General features: G+C 37.4%; 1 protein-coding gene across 2 annotated transcripts in view; it reads right to left on the bottom strand.

The window, feature by feature from the left end:
- Nucleotides 1-27507, bottom strand: part of efna5b (ephrin-A5b) — a 135424-nt gene that overhangs the window by 7350 nt on the left and 100567 nt on the right. Inside the window, exons 2-4 of one of the 2 annotated variants that reach the window (XM_082188940.1) lie at nt 20853-21145; nt 1817-1882; nt 1529-1606 (exon numbers count right to left, since the gene is read on the bottom strand). In XM_082188940.1, the coding sequence (XP_082045066.1) occupies nt 1529-1606; nt 1817-1882; nt 20853-21145 (437 nt within the window). The remainder of the gene's footprint in view (nt 1-1528; nt 1607-1816; nt 1883-20852; nt 21146-27507) is intronic. The other variant, XM_082188941.1, reaches the window with a different exon arrangement.

Genomic DNA, 27507 nt, shown 5'->3' with positions numbered 1-27507 from the left:
AGTCTCACTACATTTTGTTCAAAGTAAACACGGTCTCTGTCTCTATCTTTGACGATAATAGTGTTAGCTTTCTATCCCAAATGTAGTTTAGCCTGCTAGCCTACACAGCACAGGACTATACAACGACTAAAACTATCACACAACATACTCACAGTCGGGATAACCGAGTTGGTTGGCAATGCTACGCCACGTATTGTCTTTTCAAATTGTTGTCCTTGTAGTTTGTGATTGGCTGAAGCCGTTTCTGTCGCAAAAAAAAAAAAAAAAAAAAAATCGACCTATAGACTCGCAATTGCGAGAAATAAACTTTTTCATGCAATAGCGAGTTTATATCTCGCCATTCCGACTTTATAACACACAATTGGGAGAAATAAAGGCAGAATTGCGAGATGTAAATTCACAACTGTGAGATGTAAACTCGCAATTGTCTTTTTAAATGTTTTATTCTGTGGCGGAAATAAGCTTCCATATCTTTGAGTTTTTGTGTGTATCTGACGAGTTTTCTCAAATGAAATGGTGAAAGTGCTTCAGTAAATCATTCACTTAACATTTATACTAGACATATTAATTATAGAGTAGACTACTAGACCTATAGTCGTTTTACACTTTAATATTAAAGACACTAGTCCAGATTGTGATTTGATTAAGTTTACAGCCCTTATTTAGATTTTTTTTTTTATCCAAATTTTGCCAAATTTGGAATTTCATTTTTATGACTGGATTTTGATACAGATGTGGACGTATTCACAATTAAACAGCTTGTAAAACAAAGCAAGCTGGTTGGTCAGACAGTCATTTCGGCTGTTAAGACTTCATGCCGACGGTCAACACTATGTTCTTTTTCTCTTTGTCTATTTCATCACATCTTGAATTTGAATGCAGCTCCAATGTTTGATCATGTCACCATGAAAGTCATGGCTACCGTGACAGTAATGGCAATAAATATTACGAGGCGATAGTCGTGCATATGCTAGTAAGTGCCATGTGTTCGGATGTAATGGGTTTTATCAAGCAGAAGCCAAAGCAAGCTTGGCGTCGTTCCATGTGACTCCTTAGAGAGCCAAACACTAATTTGGCACAAAAACATTGTGGATATCTGAGTTTTGCATCTTGATTCTCACCACAGCCGACATGCATGCATATACTGATGCATAGTGTAAATCTAATTCATGCATTTCAGCTGGAAGGCATGATAGACACTGACTGACTGAGGCTTTTGTCTCACTGAAAGGTCACATGGCTAATTTCTGGTCACTTAATTGCACGTTCACATGGTGGAGATGTTGACAGACGGCTATTACAAGAGAATGCATTATTAATACGAAGTGTACCTCATGCATAAATAAATAAAGCAGTCCTTGTGGTTTGAAGTGTCAGAGAAGCCGCAGACACAACTCAAATCCTGAACGTAAAGGTACATTAAAGCAACAACACACACACACACACACACATGCACAGAGGTATTAGAGGAATTAAAGGACAGAGACACAGACTGAACAAAGCCAAGGTGATTTCAAGCCATACTGACCTCTTGGTTCTAATGCATTGTCTACTTTGTCATCGACAAAAACGCGGTCATGAACGCCTATGGTTTTCTCGCAGCCATCTACAAAAACAGAAGAAATGAAAAAGATACCGTAAGCCAGTCATGTTAGTGATAAATCAGCAGCCCAACCCACCTGCCAATCAAAGGAAAGCCCGTGACATCATCACACAGAAGCAGTCACCCGCCATTAAAGTGAGGCATTGAAAGAAGCACTGACAGAATCAAACGTGTGTGTGTGTGTGTGTGTGTTTTAGAATCAATGACACTTACTTGGTGGTCTCACAAACACTTTCAGCTTGAGACACGACCTTCTCCCGGTTTCTGTGATCATGGATGCTGTAAAACACAAAGAACAGATAAGCAGAGGTGAGTACACACACTCACACACACAAACACCTGACAAGAGGAAGATATCTTCTTAGTCTGGCGCTACACACACACACACTCTGAGCTGAGGCTTGCGGGTGTATTTTGTGGTCTGAAATAGGAAATTGGCCCGTTCCTGAGGAATCTAAAGGGTGTGTACACACACACACACACGGCGCCTGCGGGGTGAAGAAAGCAACGTCACGCTGTCATTTGTGGTTTTCTGTCACTCGTAGTCAGTCTGATGGTTTATCAGCCGGTTCGGGACTCGAGAGGTTTGAGCACAAATACACCAGACTGTTTTCAAAAGAGGAAAATCACAGCTGAAATTATAGAGTGACTTCATCTCGAGTTTATTTTTAGCCAAACATGTGTTTCTTGAATGCTGTACTTAAAGGTCAAGTAGAGAAAGGAAAAATTACAAATAAGATCCTCCTCACTTTCTCAACTGTTCCTCCAAGACCGAAACTGAGTGAAACGGAGATCCGACTGGAGTATCTTACGGAGCCGATAAAGGGACACGGGGATGGAGAAAAATATGGGATGGAGGAAACGTTATATATTTTTTTGCCGTTTGCTTTCTAAACTTTTGCATTCCCCTGAGAAATGTTGCACTTGTTTGCAAATCATTTGAGTTCACAAAAAACTTTTGCGTTTGCTTGATTGCTAACGGTTTGTGTTTTTTGAGAATCTTCGCTGTCAAATCTTTGCACTTGCTCGCAAAACGTTTGTTTTTCGCTCAGTAAAAGTATTGTGTTCCCCGAAGAAACGTTGCGTTTGCTCACAATTTTTTGCCATTCTCTTGTAACACTGTTGCATTCCCCCGAGAAACTTTGCATTCTTTTACAAAATGTTTGCGTTCGCTCACAAAACTCCCGCGTTCGCTTGTAAAACGTTTGCATTCGCTCACAAAACTTCTGTGTTCGCTTGTAAAACGTTTGCGTTCGCTCACAAAACTTCTGCATTCGCTTGTAAAACGTTTGCGTTCGCTCACAAAACTTCTGCATTCGCTTGTAAAACGTTTGCGTTCGCTCACAAAACTTCTGCGTTCGCTTGTAAAATGTTTGCGTTCGCTCACAAAACTTCTGCGTTCGCTTGTAAAACGTTTGCGTTCGCTCACAAAACTTCTGCGTTCGCTTGTAAAATGTTTGCGTTCGCTCACAAAACTTCTGCATTCGCTTGTAAAACGTTTGCATTCGCTCACAAAACTTCTGCGTTCGCTTGTAAAATGTTTGCGTTCGCTCACAAAACTTCTGTGTTCGCTTGTAAAACGTTTGCGTTCGCTCACAAAACTTCTGCATTCGCTTGTAAAACGTTTGCGTTCGCTCACAAAACTTCTGCATTCGCTTGTAAAACGTTTGCGTTCGCTCACAAAACTTCTGCGTTCGCTTGTAAAATGTTTGCGTTCGCTCACAAAACTTCTGCATTCGCTTGTAAAACGTTTGCGTTCGCTCACAAAACTTCTGCGTTCGCTTGTAAAATGTTTGCGTTCGCTCACAAAACTTCTGCATTCGCTTGTAAAACGTTTGCATTCGCTTGTAAAACGTTTGCGTTCGCTCACAAAACTTCTGCGTTCGCTTGTAAAATGTTTGCGTTCGCTCACAAAACTTCTGCATTCGCTTGTAAAACGTTTGCTTTCGCTTGTAAAATGTTTGCGTTCGCTCACAAAACTTCTGCGTTCGCTTGTAAAACGTTTGCGTTCGCTCACAAAACTTCTGCATTCGCTTGTAACACGTTTGCGTTCGCTCACAAAACTTCTGCGTTCGCTTGTAAAATGTTTGCGTTCGCTCACAAAACTTCTGCATTCGCTTGTAAAACGTTTGCTTTCGCTTGTAAAATGTTTCCGTTCGCTCACAAAACTCCCGCGTTCGCTTGTAAAATGTTTGCATTCGCTCACAAAACTTCTGCATTCGCTTGTAAAACGTTTGCTTTCGCTTGTAAAACGTTTGCGTTCGCTCACAAAACTTCTGCATTCGCTTGTAAAACGTTTGCTTTCGCTTGTAAAACGTTTGCGTTCACTCACAAAACTTCTGCATTCGCTTGTAAAACGTTTGCTTTCGCTTGTAAAATGTTTGCGTTCGCTCATAAAACTTCTGCATTCGCTTGTAAAATGTTTGCGTTCGTTCACAAAACTTCTGCGTTCGCTTGTAAAATGTTTCCGTTCACTCACAAAACTTCTGCGTTCGCTTGTAAAACGTTTGCGTTCACTCACAAAACTTCTGCGTTCGCTTGTAAAATGTTTGCATTCACTCACAAAACTTCTGCGTTCGCTTGTAAAACGTTTGCGTTCGTTCACAAAACTTCTGCGTTCGCTTGTAAAATGTTTCCGTTCACTCACAAAACTTCTGCGTTCGCTTGTAAAACGTTTGCGTTCACTCACAAAACTTCTGCGTTCGCTTGTAAAACGTTTGCGTTCACTCACAAAACTTCTGCGTTCGCTTGTAAAACGTTTGCGTTCACTCACAAAACTTCTGCGTTCGCTTGTAAAACGTTTGCGTTCACTCACAAAACTTCTGCGTTCGCTTGTAAAACGTTTGCGTTCACTCACAAAACTTCTGCGTTCGCTTGTAAAACGTTTGCGTTCACTCACAAAACTTCTGCGTTCGCTTGTAAAACGTTTGCGTTCGTTCACAAAACTTCTGCGTTCGCTTGTAAAACGTTTGCGTTCACTCACAAAACTTCTGCGTTCGCTTGTAAAACGTTTGCGTTCACTCACAAAACTTCTGCGTTCGCTTGTAAAACGTTTGCGTTCGTTCACAAAACTTCTGCGTTCGCTTGTAAAATGTTTCCGTTCACTCACAAAACTTCTGCGTTCGCTTGTAAAACGTTTGCGTTCACTCACAAAACTTCTGCGTTCGCTTGTAAAACGTTTGCGTTCGTTCACAAAACTTCCGCGTTCGCTTGTAAAACGTTTGCGTTCACTCACAAAACTTCTGCGTTCGCTTGTAAAACGTTTGCGTTCGTTCACAAAACTTCTGCGTTCGCTTGTAAAATGTTTCCGTTCACTCACAAAACTTCTGCGTTCGCTTGTAAAACGTTTGCGTTCACTCACAAAACTTCTGCGTTCGCTTGTAAAACGTTTGCGTTCACTCACAAAACTTCTGCGTTCGCTTGTAAAATGTTTGCATTCGCTCACAAAACTCCTGCGTTCGCTTGTAAAACGTTTCCGTTCGCTCACAAAACTTCTGCGTTCGCTTGTAAAACGTTTGCATTCGCTCACAAAACTCTAGGGCTCTGTCTGTAGTATCCAAATGTTTCCTCTGAGAAAAATAATCTGAGATCTTAACAATGTCTCATATTGTGCTTAAATCAGCCCAGATGCTAAAGATCTCAATATGAACTCAAACATCTCAAATTCTCCAAAGACCAAAATATCTGAGCAATGCAACGGTCAATATTTGACTCATTAATTACTATTTTTATTTCTGCATAATAATTTCAGGAGAAAGGCAACAAATCAGACAGTTGAAAATCACTGAAATATAATTTTTCCTCCCATCTCATATTTTTCCCAGCTCATAACTGAGCTGAGCCTTACAGAGAAAACTCTTGATGTTATTCTGTGAGCTTTATTAAGATGGACAGCACAGAGCAAGTTCAACGTTTGGACTAATTAAGGCTAATTACTCTCAAAATGGGATTTGATTATGTGATCTTTGGTGTAAATGTGGTGTGGCGCTCGTCCCTGTTTCCTACAGTTTCCTACAGTTTCCTACATTACAGACCACAGAAGAACAGTAGAACACATTAAAGCCAACAATCACAACCTGTTTACCTTCATAATGTGCTGCATTTCTGAGTGAAACAGAAAAGGAAGAGCAGGACTTGATATAAAGGGTGTTATGAAAGTAAATTGTATTAAAATTGCTTCAGTACTGATGTTCACTTAACCTAACCCTAACCCTAACCCTTTACACAACCCTAACCCTAACCTAACCCTAACCCACAAGACAAACTCTTAAAATGTTAACTCAAACATTATTTCTCAAGATTTAATTGCAAAATATTACACCTATGAACACTGAATCTTTCATTGAGCATATCGATTATCAAACTGTCATACACTGATAAAAGTGTGTGTGTGTGTGTGTCAAGTCAAGTCAAGTTTATTTGTATAGCACTTTTCACAATACAGATTGTATCAAAGCAGCTTCACAGTATTAAATTAAAATAATACTGTGTGTGTGTGTGTGTGTGTGTGTGTGTGTGTGTGTGTGTGTGTGTGTGTGTGTGTGTGTGTGTGTGTGTGTGTGTGTGTGTGTGTGTGTGTGTGTGTGTGTGTGATGCACATTTCTGAAATGCATTACACTCTATTCTGATCAGTATTCTGTGGCGTTTGAGTTCATTAATGGAATAAAACGAACACCTGAAGCATGTCATGAATCCAAACGACAGAGTTTCACACGGGAAGAGCCAAATAAACCCGTTAACAGACAAACAGAGAAATAAATGACTGTCAGTGTGTTCCTCTGTGCTCACTAAAACTGGATTGCAATAACTGGACTTTTACAGCAGTAACAAAAACGTTTCTTGAGCATCAAATCATCATATTAGAATGATTTCTGAAGGATCATGTGACACTGAAGACTGGAGTAATGATGCTGAAAATTCAGCTTTGATCACAGGAATAAATTACACTTTAGGCTACTATATATTCACATAGAAAACAGCTGATTTACATTGCAATAATATATCACAATTTTTCCTGTGTTTTTGATCAAATAAATGCAGTCTTGATGAGCAGAAGAGACTTATTTCAGAAGTTTTAGACACAGAAACAGGTTTTCCAGTGTACTGTGGATTGTGCAGCGATACACTCGTGTGCTGTAATGAAATGAACACATTTCCAGGATCTCCGCCTGCATACGGGTAATAATCAAACACATTTTCCGATTGTAAATCTGGCAAGCGAACGCTCCTGTCAGAGTCGGCCCGCCCTTTGGGCAAGTATGCTAATCAGCATTTATTTCATTTGACAAAGACAACATACGAACGCAGAGCTATTAAATATGCAGCGCTCTCGTTCTCCACCGTAGCCGGCGGCGGATCTTTCTCAATTTGTCCTCATCCATAAAGACTCTTCGACTAAGAGCGTTTCTCACAGCCCTGCTTTAGTGCTTCAGTCTCATCATGTACATGCTAATGAAAGAGAAAGAGAGTGTGTGTGTGTGTGTGTGTGTGTGTGTGTGTGTGTGTGTGTGTGTGTGTGTGTGTGTGTGTGTGTGTGTGTGTGTGTGTGTGTGTGTGAGCGTGTGCATGCGTGTGTGTGTCTGTCTGAGTGTGTGTGTCTGTGTGTGTGTGTGTGTGTGCGTGCGTGCGTGCGTGCGTGTGTGTGTGTGTGTGTGTGTGTGTGTGTGTGAGCGTGTGCATGCGTGTGTGTGTCTGTGTGTGTGTGTGTGTGTGTGCGTGCGTGCGTGTGTGTGTGAGAGAAATATATTTACAGTAAGTGTTTCAACTTCACATTTATATATATATATACTTAAGTTAGTCAATTATGACACAACCTCATACATTTTATGTAGTTTGTTTTTATAGACTAAAGTTAAATGGAAATACAAATATATAATTATGTTTTAATTTGCTGTTAAAAAGACAGATGTACATTAAAAGGAAGAACCTGAAACATTTAGCGACCAGAATACACTGTAAAAAATGCTTTTCTTACTGAGTATTTTTGTCTTACAAATATCCAAAAATTCTTAAATAAAGATGCTTTTTCTATATAAGAAAAATGACAAGATATTTAGTCTTGTTTCCTGGGGGGAAAACATCTTAATTAAGTGCATTTTGCTTAAAACTAGTAAAATGATCTGCCAGTGGGCTGAGAAAAATAATCTTATGCAAACGGAAAATAAGATTTTTTTTTCCTTCAGATACATTTTCCTTTTTTTAAGTAAAACACTTAATTTAGATTATAATTTTTTTCCCTAGGAAACAAGACTAAATATCTTGCCCTTTTTCTTATATAGAAAATGCATCTTGATTTAAGAATGTTTTTATATTTTGACTGGAAACAAGACAAAAATACCAAGTAAGAATAGCATTTTTTTGCAGTGTATCACTGAGACTTGAGGATGCAGGACACTTTCACCTAACAATCAAGCACAAAAAACACCATAGCAACACCCTGGCAACCACCCAGACCACCCTAACTGGATAGCAACACTCATGGCAACCACAAATAATACCCTAGCCATCACATAGAAACACCCTGGCAACCACACAGAATACCCTAGTATCTGCATAGCCACACACTAGAAACTGCAACACCCTGGCAACTAGCCAGAATACCATAGCAACCACACAGAATACCCTAGCATCTGCATAGCCACACACTAGAAACTGCAACACCCTGACAACTAGCCAGAATACCATAGCAACCACATAGAACACCCTAGCAGCTGCATAGCAACACCCTGTCAACCACACAGAATACCCTACCAACCATCTGTTAGTAACACCCTGGCAACCACAAAAACACAGTAGGAACCACATAGCAACACCCTGGCAACCAAACAGAACACTCTATTAACCACATAGCAACATCCTGAGAACCATACAGAACACCCTAGCAACCACACAAAAACCCCAGCAACCACAAAGAACATCCTTGCAACCACAACTACAGAAACCACAAAGAACAACCTCACAGAACATCCTTGCAACCACCAGAATCAGACAGCAACACCCTGGCAACCACACATTACACCCTAGCAACTGCACAGCAAAACCTTGATAACCAATGAGAATCCCTAGTGATACTGTCTGAAACATGAGATGCTGAGTGTGTGTGAAAAAAAAATATAACACATTGTTTATTAGCACTCAAACACACACACACACACACGCACGCACGCACGCACGCACGCACGCACACACACACACACACACACACACACACACACACACGTTTACTTAGCTATCTAAATGGGGACATTCCATATACGTAATTGTTTTTATACTGTACAAACTGTATATTCTGTCCCCTTACACTAACCCTACCCCTAAACCTATCCATCACACACACACACACACACACACACACACACACACACACACTAACCCGACCCATCACAGAAAACTCTCTGCATTTTTACATTTTCAAAAAACCTTTAATTACTTTATTTTATTTATTTACAAATGAGGATGTCCATAAAGGGAGATTTTGGAGATTTTGTCAGGTTTTGGTAAAGTACAAAATATAAAATATAGTTAAGTATAGGTACACACACACACACAATAACATTTCTGCCAATTGCACTGTTATCTAGTGAGAACACATTGTGATTTAATGTGCTTTTAATTTCAACAAGACATCAGAGACTCTCGTCATTACAACAATAAAACACATGAATTTCACAATTTTAGGAGCCTCCAAGAACATCTCCAATATAATGAAATATTAGCAATATATATGTTGTTGTTGTTGTTTTCATTCAGAATACACAGATGTGTTTGAATAGCCATCAATGGAGAAAGAGTGATTATAATAGGACCTCAGACTGCTGGAACACTGAATTAAACATGTTATTTCCTAAAGCACTCGAGTCTCTGTTCATCTGCAGATCTGCAGTCGGGATACACACACACACACACACATCGTAATCTGAAGTCAACACAGATTAGGACAATTCTCACGGATGCCATTCAAGGACATGATCCCCGGAAGTTCACAGCCCGTCCAGTGTGTGTGTGTGTGTGTGTGTGTGTGTGTGTGTGTGTGTGTGTGTGTGTGTGTGTGTGTGTGTGTGTGTGTGTGTGTGTGTGTGTGTGTGTGTGTGTGTGTGTGTGTGTGTGTGTGTGTGAGATGATCTGCTCACAGACGCTCTTTGGCAGTGTCTCTCAGTAAGTGTAACATGCAGTCTGGCAGGTCCGGGCCGTTTGCCACCGAATGTTACAGTCTCACACACACACACACACAAACACACACACACAGGAAGAGGAAAACGGCGGGAAGTCGGGAAGTGTTGCGACCCAGAGGATCAGACGGAACAAAACAAAGAGAAGGAAAAGGTTCCATTTATCAAAGGCATGATGATGGTGGTGATGCTCCTTCACACTGCAGGAGAACAGATGAAACACTGGAGAGGACAGTGAGACACTGAAGAGGACAGTGAGACACTGAAGAGGACAGTGAGACACTGAAGAGGACAGTGAGACACTGAAGAGGACAGTGAGACACTGAAGAGGACAGTGAGACACTGGAGAGGACAGTGAGACATTGAAGAGGACAGTGAGACACTGGAGAGGACAGTGAGACACTGGAGAGGACAGTAAGACACTGAAGAGGACAGTGAGACACTGGAGAGGACAGTGAGACACTGAAGAGGACAGTGAGACACTGGAGAGGACAGTGAGACACTGGAGAGGACAGTGAGACACTGAAGAGGACAGTGAGACACTGGAGAGGACAGTGAGGACAGTGAGACACTGAAGAGGACAGTGAGACACTGGAGAGGACAGTGAGACACTGGAGAGGACAGTGAGACACTGGAGAGGACAGTGAGACACTGAAGAGGACAGTGAGACACTGGAGAGGACAGTGAGACACTGGAGAGGACAGTGAGACACTGGAGAGGACAGTGAGACACTGGAGAGGACAGTGAGACACTGGAGAGGACAGTGAGACACTGGAGAGGACAGTGAGACACTGAAGAGGACAGTGAGACACTGGAGAGGACAGTGAGACACTGGAGAGGACAGTGAGACACTGGAGAGGACAGTGAGACACTGGAGAGGACAGTGAGACACTGAAGAGGACAGTGAGACACTGGAGAGGACAGTGAGACACTGAAGAGGACAGTGAGACACTGGAGAGGACAGTGAGACACTGGAGAGGACAGTGAGACACTGAAGAGGACAGTGAGACACTGGAGAGGACAGTGAGACACTGAAGAGGACAGTGAGACACTGGAGAGGACAGTGAGACACTGGAGAGGACAGTGAGACACTGGAGAGGACAGTGAGACACTGGAGAGGACAGTGAGACGCGTGTCTGAAGCTCATGCACAGAAATATAATAAACTCATGAAACGTCATTAAACTGATCATCGTTAACATGACAACCAGGGTCATTTAAGAATGGGAGAGTCTAAATTGAACTGGCATACAAGATGTTGAAGTGGACGTTTAAATTTACTTGATCAAAATACAGTAAAAACAGTGAAATATTATTATAATGTAAAATATCAGTTTTCTATGTGAATATATAATAAAGTGTAATTTATATCCTGTGATCAAAGCTGAATTTTCATCATCATTACTCCAGTCTTCAGTGTCACATGATCCTTCAGAAATCACTCTAATATGATGATTTGATGATCAAGAAACATTTATGATTATTATCAGTGTTCATATTTTTGTGGAAACTGTGATACATTTTATTTTTCAGGATTCTTTTCATTTGCTTTCAGCTTTTATTTTAAAAAGAATCTCTTGTAACATTATAAATCACTTTTGATCAATTTATTCATCCTTGCTCTTTAAGAAAAAATAGTGTATATAACAATCTATTTGTCATTATAATATATTCACTTTTAAACTGTTTAAATTTCCATTAATTTAAAGTGACACAACAGTTTCAGCTGAATTCGTTTATGTCGAGTTTGGTTCCATTTTAATTGAACAATTTCCATTTGCATTCAAATTTAAATTCCAATTCCGGATCCTGATTAACGTTTTAAAGTCAGGAATTGAACATTTACTCCTGAAAGGCAGCGACCGCATCACTTACAGCATCTATCAAACCTGCAGCAGTCGATAGACGGTCACAGGGAAGGTAAACCCTGATTTAATAAGCGTACGTGAGATCATAAACCCCCCGCGCTTTTCCCGAGACTCCAAACCACATCCAGATTTTCCAATTCCACTCGCGTCAGACACAGAACGTGATTCATTCTCCTCTCATCCTCTGAATCTCTCGTGTAATATTGGATTTGGAGACCCTGAGAGATTAAAATCCATCCTTAAATTCACAATATTAGAAAAAGATGCTGTCTCAAGCGTTTCGCAGTGGGGGGTCAGCTGACCCGTGCCCTGACCTTTGACCTGAGAGAGACACACTCACAGAGCTCATACTGTATTCAGCTCAATGGATTTCAGATGTGAACATTATAAGAACTTCCTGCATTTGGGAAACAGCGCTTGTGATGTTCTTCCTCAGTGTTTCTGTCTCGTTTTCCAGCACAAATATCTAAACATTCATAAATCAAGATACATGAGATATTAAGACTGGAAAATGTATCAAGTGAATTTGTGCTTTAAAGAAGAACAAATATCTGCCGATGGAGAAAAACAAACTTAATTGAAAGTGAAATCAAGATTATTTTTCTGACCCAATTAGCAGATATTTGTTTTTGTTTCAAGCATAAATTAGCTTAATTTTAATACATTTTTCAGAAATCAAGACTCGTTCACAGCTCACACCATGGAAGATAACTATAGCAATAAAGATATAGCTTTGAAAATCATTCTAAAGTAAAAGAATAGCAGAGTCCACAGCACAACTATAACGATAACGACACAGAGAAACAATCCAGCTTATGAATGTTAAAAACACTGACAGCCAATCAGAAGCCATCCTGCTTTAAAGAGCTCGAGCATTTAAAGCGACAGACGACAAAACTGAGGCGCGCTTACAATAAACTGAAAAAAATTGTGGATGCTAATATAGTTATTGTTATAGTTATCATTCTTGGTGTGAACGACCCTTTACACACACTACCATTCAAAAGTTTGGGGTCAGTAAGATTTTTACTCACCAAGACTCTTCTGCTCACCAAGAATGCATTTATTTGATTAAAAATACATATATATATAATATTGCAAAATATTATTTCAATTTAAAACAGCTGTTTTCTATGTGAATATATAGTAAAGTGTAATTTATATCCTGTGATCAAAGCTGAATGTTCAGCATCATTACTCCAGTCTTCAGTGTCACATGATCCTTCACAAATCATTCTAATATGATGATTTGATGCTCAAGAAACATTTATGATTATTATCAATGTTGAAAACAGTTATTTACATTTTTAATTCATGATGCTTTGATGAATAGAAAGTTCAAAAGAACAGCATTTCTCTGAAATCTAAAGCTTTTGTAACATTAAACACGACCGTTCAGAGGTTTGGGGTCAGTGAGAATTGTAATTTTATTTTTGGGGGAAAGAAATCAAATAAATCAATACTTTTATTCATCAAGGATGAGTTAAACTGATCAAAAGTAAAGTAAAGACATTTATAATGTTAGAAAATATTCTATTTTAAATAAATGCTGTTCTTTTGAACTTAATATTCATCAAAGAATTTTGAAACAAATTTGTACACAACAGTTTTCAACACTGATAATAATAATGAATGTTTCTCGAGCATCAAATCCTCATATTAGAATGATTTGTGAAGGATCATGTGACACTGAAGAAAATTCAGCTTTGATCACAGGAATAAATTGCACTTTAAAATATATTAAAATAGAAAACAGTCATTTTAAATTGTCATAATATTTCACAATATGTTTTTTTTAATTGTTTTTTATCAAATAAATGCAGCCTTGGTCAGCAGAAGAGACTTCTTTTAAAAACATAAAAAAATCTTACTGACCCCGAACTTTTGAGCGGTAGTGTATATCATTTTGCTTCTTCTCCAGAAAATGCATCTGGATGTAATAATGTTTAGATGTTTGTGCTGGAAAACGAGACAGAAACACTGAGGAAGAAAGTAATATTTGCAGTGTCCGAGATGAGAAATCCTTCCATTACTGTTTGAACGCCAAGAGAGCTGACAGGACTAAAGCATGATGAATCACATCCTGGGTTTGATTCGACCTCATGTCTCGATTAACCTGCTCGAGTGGATAACAGCAGAAGAACACAAGAGCTCCAGCTGACCTCTGACCCCGCTGAAAGAACACACATGACGGGGGCTTTTTTATCTCGCAAGCAGCAATTTGTCTGTACATCCGCATTTCCAATAAACTCTAATGCTGGCAGACAAATTGGTCATGTGATCACACGACAAATCTCTGACTGGTGTAAATCACAGGCGCATTTGTAAAGCAAGACTGATTAACGCTGGCCCACTTCTGTCACAGCGAGCTCGTTTTTGTGTGAGGAAATACATTATAGGAGCGTTTGATGTTATCCTTGTTTGCCGACTGTATTACACACACGCTGACATTACTGACACCTCAAACACACACAGGCTGCTTTCATTCCCATCCACATTAAATCCACAAACCTCTGGAGGAACTGCTTTTAATCATACACTGAAAACAATTAGCATTAGTACTTCATTTTTTTACTCAGAAAGTGCTAATATACAGTTACAAAGAAACTGTAAGGGTTATGTTTAGTTTCATAGTGTTTTAGTTTGTTTTTTCCCTGTTCCTGTTTGCCCGAGTTCTCATTCATTATTTGTTGTCATGGTTACTGATTGTTTTGCACACCTGTTTCTTGTTCAGTTCGTTGTATTTAAGCCCACAGTTTAGTTCTACTCATTGTTCGACTCAAAAATCTACTTTTACTGTGTATATATCTTGTTTATTATCATATACACACTAAATGCCATATGGAATCAAAAAAGACTGATTAATTTCTTTGCAAGTCAGTCAAATTTTTTTTTTTTTTTTGACACTACACTACAATTTATTTATTTTCTCAGTATTCCTGTCTAGTTTTCCACTACAAATATCTAAACATTCGTAAATCAGGATACATTTACTGGAGAAGCTAAATTACTGCAGATCTTAAGTCTTGTTTAAAGAAAAATAAAGTACGTTTTTGCTTAAAACAAGAACAAATATCTGATAATAGAGTCAGAAAATATAATCTAGTTTTCCCTTTGAATTAAGATTATTTTTCTGACTCCATTGGCAGATATGTGTTCTTGTTTCAAGCACAAACTCACGTAATTTTGATCATATCTTCAGTAATGTCTCTTCTCCAGTAAATGTATCCTGATTTAAGAATGTTTAGATATTTGTGCTGGAAAACAACAACAACAAAACTCAAAGTAATAAAATCATTTTGTCTGCGTATGCCCACTTCACAAGACTATCATTCAGTTAGAGAACCACTAAAAGTCCTCTTTGAACTGATGCGATTAGAGTCGTGACGTCTGATGTGATAATGTCAGTCACTATTTGAGAGAAATGGCCGTAATCACAGAGAGCCGATAAGATTTCTTCCGAGCCGTTATCAGCAGCACCTTTACGACTGATTCAGAGAAATGTCCCCATCTCCAGAGACGGAAACGCACCATCTGACAGCTTCGGGGATGACACTGAACCTGAACCATAATGATCTTCTGTTTCCTGAAGAACGCGTGCGATTATTCACTCAACAACAGTCCGTGAACACAGACATTCAAGATAGGCTAAACTAGTGAGCTGTGATTGATCGACACTCTAATAGACATATAAATACACAGCAAACAGAAATACTGTAATATAATCCAACTTATTTCATTGAACTAGTTTTTATACTTTTCCTTATTGCATGTAATGTATTAGTTATTCATTTCTCTTGGTGTGTCCATCAACAAGATTGATGAACTTTGCAACATTGACACAGTTATTGAACTGAACTGAATCAACATTGAACTGAATTGATCTGAATAATGACACTGTTATTTTACTGTTGTATTACTGTGAAGCTGCTTTGAAAGCGCTATAGAAATAAATGTGTCTTGACATCATTATTGACTTGACTAGCTATTAGTCCCAAACCAATCAAATTAATTTCAAAATTCGATGAGCCTTGAGCCTAAAAAATAAATAAATAGTTTTTTTTATAATAAATAAATAAATAAATCAAACACTGGCAACATATTAACAATATTATTTATAATTGTAATATTATATTCTATATCATATTCTATGTTGCTAGCAACATGTAATTTTTGAATGGCTGTCAATGGAGAAAGAGGCTTTTACGCATCCAGATCAAATAAAATAGAATAAAATAGAATAAAATAGAATAAATAAAATAAATAAAATAAATAAAATAAATAAAATAAATAAAATAAATAAAATAAATAAAATAAATAAAATAAAATAAAACAAAATACATAAAAAAATTATATTTCTATGTTGCTTGTAACATATAATTTTTGAATGGCCATCAATGGAGAAAGATACTTTTTTACGTCTACCTGCAGCTTTTAAAATCTTTTTTCTCTGACCTTAAAGGTCAAGTAAAAAAGTGACCAATTAAACATTCAGTGAATGTAAGCACAATCAATCTGTTGAATTATATAACTATTAAATGCACAATAATGTGGATGTCAGCTTGATATAAAACACTATTACAATGAAATTGGACAGTTTCCATTATAGTCAAAATGAAAGCTTGATGGATGAACTGGAAAGGAGGTTTTAATTGAACATTTGCTTAAATATTCCTGCCAGAGAAAGCTGACATCTTTAACTGCCGGCATTGTGAAATCACCTTTCTTAATACAGATAATAATAGCGTCTGATAAAAAAAAGTCATTGTGAAATATGGCAACTAAAAGCGGGACGCTTCACACTTCAACTCCAGCTTTGACTTTCTGTTTGGAATTACGCTCAACATGACTGTCATGATGTATATTAATTACGCTGTTCACCAGAGAGACAAAAGCTGGCAAGATGTGAAGACTGGAGCTCGGGACAGACGGATCCGTGGAGTGAGACGCACAATCAGTCAGAGAGGGCAAACGCATTTCACAGATGTTCGCTTTGGACCGAGAGGGAGGATGATGGACTCGTGAGAAGAACGATATGCTCTATGATTTTCACGTTCTCAGCAGCACCGGCTAGTCAAGCACATAATGACGGCTCTCCATGTGAGAAGGCCTCGGGACACGGTGACGATGTGAAGGTCCTGCAGGAACGTTATGAGGGAAAACTAATGAGCTTTGCCTTTATTTTCATCTCACCTTGTAGACAGGTGTCCTTCAGCGAAACACTCAAATTGCATTTTCTTTAAAAAAAAGAAAAGAAATATTGATTCATATTGATTTCTGTCCTCCCTGGATTTTTTATGCTGTCTTTGAAAATGAATCTCAACAAGAGAAAATATTGCATTTTCTTATAATGTACAAACGGCCTTGTCACTGACATGCAGTGAGGGAAATAAAGTTATATTACGGCTGTTGAAACTGCTGGAAATTGAACAACATGCAGGCCTAAACACATAAAACTGGATGCGAAACACACCTGGGTTGACAGGTATTTCTGGTCTCGGAGTATTTCATCTTATTACTGTTTAGCATGACCTCATATTATGTGCTTGAACAAACCGAACATCTCTCTGATCCAGGAACCCTCATAACAAACTTTAAAACTGTCATTTTAAAAGCTTGCATGAAGCCACGTTTGAAAAACGAAAGAAAAAGGGTGCATTTCACCTCTGGGTGTCTGTATGATCATTTATGCATTTGGCAGATGCTTTTATCTGAAGAGATTTACAATGTGTTGATGGCGTACAGTTTTCTCTATTCAAGCATGTTCATTTATCTGGGAATCAAACCCATGATCTTAGTGTTACTTTTGCTGTTTGACTTAAAAAAAAAATAAATAAAAAAAGAATAAGTGAAGAATTTTCTAATGTTTTCCAAAAAAACTTTTTTTAAATACACTGCAAAATGGTTTTAAATTGCATATCTTATGTAATTTAGCTATGTAAGTAAATTAATCTTGATTTGAGTCTTGTTTTCTGAAAAATCTAAGTTAAGTGAAAATATCTGCCAGTGGGGACAGAAAAATAATCTTAATTCAAAGTAAAAATGAGATTATTTTTCTGATTCCATGGCAGATATTTGTTCTTCTTTTAAGCACAAACTCACTTCATTTTTTCAGCAGATGAATGTGAAGATTGAAGCTTAGTTTATCGAGTTTTGTTGTTATTGTGAGCGTACGCCAATAAAAGTAGACTTTATGATGTTTCGAATGATGTATATCACTTGTCTGTATGACAAAAAAGTAAATGTACTTTGATTTATGAATGTTTATTTATTTGTGCTGGAAAACAAGACAAAAATACTGAGGAAGAAAATAATTTAGTTTTGCAGTATAGCCATTAAATACAGTTTTAAAAAGCATATGTTCTTATGTCTTTTGTTGTGGTAATGTGTGAAAAGTATTTATGAAAAACTATTAATGTTAAAGGTTGTTTTTTTCTAGATTTCTTTGGTAAAATATTTTGGTAAAAATGCTAAAATCCGATTATTGCACCATATCAATCATACCCAGAATGTAATCAATTCAGTTCAATGTTGATTCAGTTCAGTTCAATAACCGTGTCAATGTTGCAAAGTTCATTAATTATGAAAATGTTGTAGGCCAAATTGACCCGCAAACATCATATTTCGCTAAATAAATTCTATACGCACATTCCACAACACGTCAGAATGTAGAAACTTTGCATGAATGTTCATGATCCGCAATAAGAAAAAGTCACAAAATATCAAGAAGACAAAAAACATGAATATTTTACAGCTCAAAAATCGATTCGGGTCAAAGCGACCCGCAACATGACAGTTTCAGACAAAGCGAAATTTTCACGAACTTTCCTTTTCTAGTTAAAACTACTAAACACCAAGCTGGTTAACCATGAAATATGTGGGGCAAATTGAACCACAAATATCATAATCATAAATTTTACACCCACATTCCACAACACATGAGTGTCGAAACTTTGCATGCATTTGCGAAAAGGTGAAAAGGTCACAAATTATCAAGAAACAATTATAGGTTAACTCGTATATCTGACAACTCAAAAATCAATTCGAGTGAAACTGACCAGCAACAAACATAATATATTCAGACAAAGCAACATTTCCTTTTTTAGTTAAAACTACAAAATTCCAATCTGTTATTCTCTGTACTTAAAGATGCAAAATAATTTCCTGCTCATAAACACTCAGAGAGGTTATTTTACTATCAATAATATACTATTATACATTTTGTTACTATTTTTAATTAAAAAAAAATTTTTCAATATTTTCTGGTTTCACTTTAATTGAAGGTTTAGTAATTTTGTTGAATGTTTTTATCTGTTTTTTTTTGTCAATCCAGTTAGGGTCCGTATAATCTGCATTACAAAAATAATCTGAACTTAATACACTGGTTAAATGGATAAAGGGTGAAATACAAGGGTTAACCATTAAAATATGTGGGCCAAATTGAACCAAAAATATCATAATCATAAACTTTGTACCCACATACCACAACACATGAGAGTGCCGAAACGTTGCATGCATTTCCATCATCCGAAATGTGAAAAGGTCACAAATTATCAAGGAAAAAGATTATAGGTTAACAAGTATTTCTGACAACTCAAAAATCAATTCTAGTCAAATTGACCAGCAACAAACATAATACAATCAGACAAAGCAACATTTAGACCAACATTCAGTGTGGTACTGTATATGTGCTGTTAGATTTATTAATATGTATGTTTTGTCTTTTTTCTTTTTATATAAAGCACTTGGGTCAGCCTGGGTTGTTTTTAGCAGTGCTATATAAATAAAACAAGACAAAGACAACCTTCCTTTTCTAATTAAAACTACAGAAATCCAAGCTGTTATTATCTGTACTTAAAGATGCAAACATAACCTCATGACAGCAGGATTTATTATAAAGCAGCCAATCGTGTACAAATATTTGCCAAAGTAGTCAGAAAAATTATCTTAATTCAAAGTGAAAATTAGATATTTTTTCTGACTCCACTGGCAGATCTTTGTTCTTCTCACTTCATTTAGATCATTTTCCAGCAGATGAATCTGATTAAGTTTATGCTTTATCAAGTTTTGTTGTTATTGTAGGCGACAGTTTTGTTACGGTTACAGTTACAGTATAACACTTAACACTTATATGTATGACAGAAAAGTATTTTAAGTCGATTTTGCTGCTATGTGGAAAAAAATCCACCAAAATCCAACCAGAAGATTGAACAAGACTTAAAATCTGAGGTCATTGTGTTTCTCCAGTAAATGTATCTTGATTTATGAATGTTTATATATTTTTGCTGGAAAACAAGACATATGTAAACATATGTTTTGTTTTGGAGTGCAGCCATCAAACAAAATTATTTTAAAAATCATATGTTCTCATGTTTTTTGTTGTTGACACTGTAAAAAAATTATTGTGATTTTAACAGTAAAAGACTGTAAAAATTCTACAGTGAAAAACTGTTTATTTGTTAACAGAAAGTTTTCTTACTATATACGGTAAATAACTATGATAGATCTAATGGTACATTTAATGTAAAATACCGTTTCATTTACAGTTTTTGGAAGTAAAAACGAACAAGTCATTGTAGAATTTACAGTGAAAAAACGTAAATTGACATTCCCACAATTCCCTGCGTGACGCTTCACATTTGATGTATTTTTGTTGAAATAACTATGTTTCGTCATAGTTTTCTTAGTTTTTTTCTAATCAGTGATGTACATTAGGGTTTTATGTTACATTTAATATTGTTTATTGTATTTTTAAAATGTCATGTGTGTTACCATGATGGTGTTTAGTGTGTGTGTGTGAATGACTCTGTGCAGCTTCTATATTTTAGTATTAACTTTCTTGTGGAAGAACTACTTGTGATGAGCTTTAATTGATCATGTGACTCTCATTACTGCTGTGATTGGTGGTTGTCAGTGTATTATAATGGTACAAAACAGATATTAATACTTGAATAGGTCGTAAATTAACATTATATCAGATAATGAAATACGGTTCATTACTGTAAATTTTAAGTTAAGTCTGTACAACCTAAAATGTTGCTACTGTATTTTTTATGGGAAATTTCTGGTAACCAGTTTTTTTCCGTAAATGTAATGGATTTTTTTTTTACAGTGTAATGTGTGAAAACTATTAATGTTAAAGGTGGTTTTTGCCAGATTTGAGATTATAAAGCAGCCTATCGTGTTCAGTCGTGTGCTGTGACATCACACTCACATATGTAGTAATACTCGCGGCCCGGCCTGAACTCGAAGCCCAGCGAGAACGGTGTGAAGAGCTGGAACTTCTCGGAGAACTTGAGCGGGCCGTTGGGCGAGTGAGGCCGGTTGCACTCCCAGCGCTTGAAGCCCTTGGCGGTGTGGTCGCACGTGCTGTAGCCGTCGTAGTTCACCATGTAGAGCACGTAGCGCTCGGCTCGCTCCTCAGGGATCGAGTCCTCGTAGTGCGGACAGTACACATCCAGGTAGTCGTTTATACACACGTCGATGTGATAGTCTCCACGCTGAAACCTGCAGGATACACACAGACAAACCAGTTAGAACCAGTGGCGGAACTGTGTTTTAAAAAGTGGGTGGGATAGGTGTGTGTGTGTGTGTGTGTGTGTGTGTGTGTGTGTGTGTGGTGGGGGGGTGGTCAGATATATGTACAATAACAACATTCAGAAAAAAAAACATTTCAATGTCCATCCAATTTAAATAATGGGTTTAATCTGTCGTTTAATGAGAGCTACTAATATTGATATTGTTAGTGGCGAGAATTTTGACGTGAATAAATCCATAGATCCGCATAGTTTTTCTTGTGTACTTTCATGGTCAAGTGGTGGAACTTTTGCTAAGCGTGTCAGAGGCTCCGGGTTCTAATCCGCACTCATATCGTTTTTTTTTCTCATCAAACGCAAAAAAATCACTGCCTTACATTTTTAAGTGCAATAAACTTTGATGTTTAAGTCATTTCAACTTAAATTACATTGATTGAAATCACTTAAAAAAATGAGTTGAATCTTGTGCAAACTTTAAAAAAGTTGAAAAGTTGATTAGTTAAAGCAATGTAAAAACATATGTTGTCATAACTTATTGATCATATCATTTTTCAACTTTATTGTCCATTCTGTTTGTCACAGAGTGGAAACTTCTCTTTGACACCGCTGACATAGACACATTCAACATTAATAATGCTTAAAAACACATCACACATTAACAACACAAACACAGAATTAACTCAGTTGTGCGTTAGGACTGATGCATGGATTATTTGAAATGTTGAAATGATTGAGATTGCGCTCATAAATTGCTCAGAGTGGTTATTTTAGTATTATTATACTACTATTATAGTTTTTGTTAATATTTTGAATTAGATTGTAATTTAATATTTTCTGGTTTAGTAAAGTTTTTGTAACTTTGTTGTGTTTTTGTTCAATAGTTCATTAGTGTTTTTAAAAAGAAATAAAAATCTATAGAATTTACTAGTTTTAGTTGTTATAGTATTTCAAATTTAACTAAATGAAAATGACAGATGTTACTTTAGCATTTATTTTGTTTCAGCTGTGTATGTAAAATATGTTAAAAAATATATATATATTTATTAGTTTTAGGTTACTTAGTTTAAATGATTTTAGTAGGCCTAATTCAAGTTAAACTAAATGAAAATAAAATAATTTATTTAATTTTATTTCAGTTTTTTTTTTTTACGGTTTTTAGTTTTATTTTAGTACTTCAAATTATGTCAACGTTTTTTATATATTATTTTATTTCAGTTAACGTTTATTTTGTCTCAACTAATGAAATACTAATGAAAATACAGATTTTTGAGCAGTAAAATATTCATGTTTTTTGTCTTCTTGATATTTTGTGACTTTTTCTTATTGCGGATCATGAACATTCATGCAAAGTTTCTACATTCTGACGTGTTGTGGAATGTGCGTATAGAATTTATTTAGCGAAATATGATGTTTGCGGGTCAATTTGGCCTACAACATTTTCATAATTAATGAACTTTGCAACATTGACACGGTTATTGAACTGAACTGAATCAACATTGAACTGAATTGATCAGATTCTGGGTATGATTGTTATGGTGCAATAAAACTTTAGTTTTAGTTAACAAAAATAACCTTAGGTTGAGATTAGATGAATGAATGTAGTTACACGTTACTACATGTAGTAATAACAGTAAACTATGTACAATTACCCTAACCCTTACCGTAACTCTATAGTAAGTACATGTAGATATTAAAGAAATAAATATGTAACTACGTCACCTTAAAATAAAGTATAAACGATGCATTTTTCTTAAACGTGCTTCTAAACTCTTCTGTGACGTCTATGCCAAATGTTATGAAACAACTCCAGTGTGCAACACAAGAAATGATCTCATTAATCACAAGAGACTAACATGTCCAAAAGCATGGCTGATGTGTTTACAGATGACAAGCAAATCTGGCGTCATCGCACTCTTGAAATGCACAACATGTGCCCTTATTTGGCTCTCAAACATCACGAAGGATGTGAAAATCAACAACGGTAAGTGTTAAAGATAATGACCTCTGACTGACTCTAAACCAATGTTTGTCAAAGTGACACTATTTCTATCTTCGGGTCGCCGACCCCTTGCGTTCGCGCATCACCTGTAAATACACTCGACTTCATATTCTAAACTTTGAACGAGTGATTAATGGTTCATACAGCCACTTTTCAGCCAGGTCAGAGGATCAGTTTGAGAAATGTCCAGTGGAAACGTTTAATTGAAATTCTCCATGCTTGAAACTATTCTATCTTTCCCCTTCAATCAGAACTAAAAGCATGCAGTGAATGCCGATGCTGTGGACATTCATGAGTTCTCTGAAGTCTCTCGTGTGCTTCTTGCAGTGGTCAAGGCCAACAACAGAACTGATGTTCCCAGCGCACGCAGAAAACACTGGGATGCATCTCCTGGTTTCAGTCTGCGTCCGTGCATTCTGTCAACTCAATTAACAAAGTTAATAATCCTGTTCTGGATTAAAGCACGCTTCATTAGCGTCCTCTCTCTCGCCCTGCAGGAGCTGCTAATGTTCTGAGACGTTCTGGAGGTGTAAATTAACACACACCGCAGTTTCTCAACACGACACACCGAACAACGAGTATCATCGGGTCGCTCAGCAACGGAGTTATCTAAAATTTCAACTATAATAAATACATTTCATATGGCAAGAAATTAGTCTGTAAAGTGATTAATTTGTAACTGCTTCAATGCATTTAAAAGATCATAAAACTTAAGTGTATGCAAGCCATGCTTTTTTATATGCACAAAGTAAAAAACATGGTGTGTGTGTATATATATATATATATATATATATTTATAATATTAATGCTTTGAAAAAATGCAAACTGCACATTTCTGCTTTAAATCCTCCTGAATTTCGAACACAATTATAAGTGCATTACTGTAAATGTGATTCATGCTTGTTTTTGAATTTATTTATTTTTAGCAAAAGTAGATTATGCTGTTACTGTAATGCATTCCTGTAAATAAAATGCATTACTGTAAATGCATTTTTTAATATTGCGATACTGAATGAATAATCATTTAGTACCATAATATTATCTTTTTGCATTCAGGGGAAAATGCAACAGAGATTTACTATAAGGATAGAGAATCTACTCTTATCTTTATTTTGCTCGAATATTTACATTTTATATGTCAAGATATTGATATTCAAGGCTGAAAAGTGATTCATGTATAATTACGTTTATGCATTTCAAAGATCATTAAACTAATGTGTATATGGTAGCATTAAAATGCATATTATTACAGTGTTTACCATGTTACATAAATACCATGGTAAATGTTCACTGCCATAGTTTAAATAAATAAAAAAATCATTCAGTACATATTATCGTTTTGCATGTATTATATGTATTATATATCTGCTCTTATCCATAAAATATCATTTCACAGACATACTTTGTGAAATTTTACAAATAATATTTCAATACACACACGAATTAATACCACAAGCTCTTTCTCTCATCTCGAGCTCCGTGCGATTGGTTACAAAACAAATATTTGCTAGATGCTCTATTATAGATATTATGCCAAGGACTGCAGAAATAAAAAAAATATTGTTGAAAACGAATATTACTTTTTTTCCCGGAGGAGAGAAAATAGAGTTGCAATATTTCTTTTGAACCCCCCAGGATTCTGAACATTATTCATATTAGGAATGTCCCTGTAAGGTCTAGAGAGGTTTTAATCTGTTTATATTTGTTATTGATATCGCATCGTCCGCACGTTAATTTTCCGATTTCCAGGAACCCCTCGGCAATAGCGGGACTTTACAAAATCTATTTTAAATTCAATTCTATCGCTGTCGTTCTAAAGAAACGGAGTCAGGCACAGACAGTGTGTATCTCCAGTCGTGTGTGTGTGTGTGTGTGTGTGTGTGTGTGTGTGTGTGTGTGTGTGTAGCTCAGTCTAATTCTGCAAACAAGCATGAATCACATTTACAGTAAATGCACTAATATTGAAGTCTATGGGGCGAGAAATGGATTTAAAGCAGAAATTAGTATTTTTATTAAAGCACTCATTAGCCTATTTAAATATAAAAGAGCTGTAAAGTATAAACTGGCAACGTTTCCAGGTGATTTTATCAGGTTGACATGTAAATCATGTCTATACTTTCAAACCAGTTTGTATCCCGGTGAAATGTCAAACCCCATTGACTTCCACAGTAAGTGCATTACTGGAAATGCAATTTTTGTTTGTTTTTACAAAGTGGAAATGCTTTTCTGCTGTAATGGACCGGATGTCACAGATGCTGTAACTTGTATTGATCCCAGAACATTCCTTTAATACGTTTGTCTGGGTTATTTTCCCATTGTGTGGCAGGGAAGTGTAGCAGACGACGCTCGACCTCCACGACCTCTGCTGGAAAACAGCAGCTCAAAAACACAGGGAAAAGTCCTTGATGCTCCACTAATATGAAAGGGAGTAATTAAAAACTGGGAATGGAGGGCAGGCTAATTGTCAAATTAAGATAATTACACGTGTTTGTTGGGCTCCAGCTGTTTAAGAGAGAGTTTGAGGTGGAAAGGCCGCTCTGTAATCAGAGACGAGGATCAACCAACTTTAGAACATTTATTACAAGCTGATTATAAACCCAGCAGCGGCTCTGGCCATCGCAGCTCTCTCTCTCTCTGACTCTGTGTTCTGCTTGGGAGAGACGTGGCCTTCCATACGGCCTCTTGATTGGTCTATTTCCCTGACAATTACACAGCTCAGTGCAATCGGCTCACACACACACACACACACACACACACACACACACTCAATGAAGACCCGTCTGACGGCTGATCATTACCCGAGAGATGGAGAGAATAGAGATTCTTTCTGATAAGACCTGCAGGTGTGATTGCCCACGCTTAACAGCTTTCTGAGAGAACACACACATGCTCACACACACACACACACACACACACACACACACACACACACACGCTCACACACTCACATACGCACGCACACACACACACGAGCGCACATACACACACAGACAGACAAATACACGCACAAACGCACACACACACACACACACACACACACACACACACACACACACACACACACACACACACACACACACACACACACACACACACACACACACACACACACACACACTCTCTCTTTCTCTCTCTCTCTCTCTCTCTCTCTCTCTCTCTCACACACACACACACACACACACACACACACACTCTCTCTCTCTCTCTCTCTCTCACACACACACACACTAACCCGACCCCTAAACCTACCCATGCCACACCCACCCACACACACACACACACACACACACACACACACACACACACACACACACACTAACCCTACCCCTAAACCTACCCATCACACACATGCGCGCACACACACACACACACACACACACTAACCCTACCCATCACACACACACGTGCACACACACACACACTAAACCTACCCATCACACACACACACACACACATATATATAAACTCATCAAAGTGTCTCATCATAATTTCTCTCCATGAAAAATACCAGGATTGAGATCAGGAATTTAGTTCCTCAGTTTTTCATTGGATCATCATCAGACTAAATGCGTTCTCAACCCGTTCCCTTTATTCCCAGAGGACCGCTAGCCATCAGCCAACGCGACCCTTTTCCCCGTGTAAACCTGCGTTAGCCGTGACAGAAAGCGTCAGCAGCCTGTCTTTATATCATCACGTGTGTGTGTGTGTGTGTGTGTGTGTGTGTGTGTAACACAGATCTTCACCTGCTCCTGTTCCACAAGCCCTGCTGAATACGAGCAACAGCTGCCTTCCATAAATCCTAAAGCACAGGTAATATCTGTAACCGAAGAGGCCTGATCGCGAGAGCTCTTCCAGTGGAGCAGGACGGCATTCAGAACGTTAGCATGTGGCGTATAGAGTTCTCATCTGAGCCGAGATGGAAACAACACACGCATTTCCATCAGTGCTTTAATGCGAAGGGAAGTTCTGTTGATGGACCACCTCACCTGCTTCTGGCTATAAGACCAGTCAGCATATGCTGTACACATGTTTTACTTCCTCTGTCTGGGTTTGCAAACCTCTTCAATCCCCGTGAGGCCAATCTGGTTTAGAAAAGACACACGCATGAATCGAGACGGTTGTGAAGTAGCCGAGAAGAGAAGAGAAGAAACTCAGACCCGACTCCCTGTTGCCTTGTATTCCCACTGTACGGTGTGCAAGATTAGGATTAATGTGTCCCAAACTATATATATATGCACAATATTATACTATATATAATTTTATAGATGTATGAATGACATACTGTAATATTTCTGCGTGCAACATTTATTTTTCAGCTATTTTAATAAAATTAC

Source organism: Leuciscus leuciscus (genome assembly GCF_965113295.1).
Source record: "Leuciscus leuciscus genome assembly, chromosome: 13".
NCBI classification, from domain to species: domain Eukaryota; kingdom Metazoa; phylum Chordata; class Actinopteri; order Cypriniformes; family Leuciscidae; genus Leuciscus; species Leuciscus leuciscus.
This window is presented reverse-complemented; position numbering and strand designations above follow the sequence as displayed.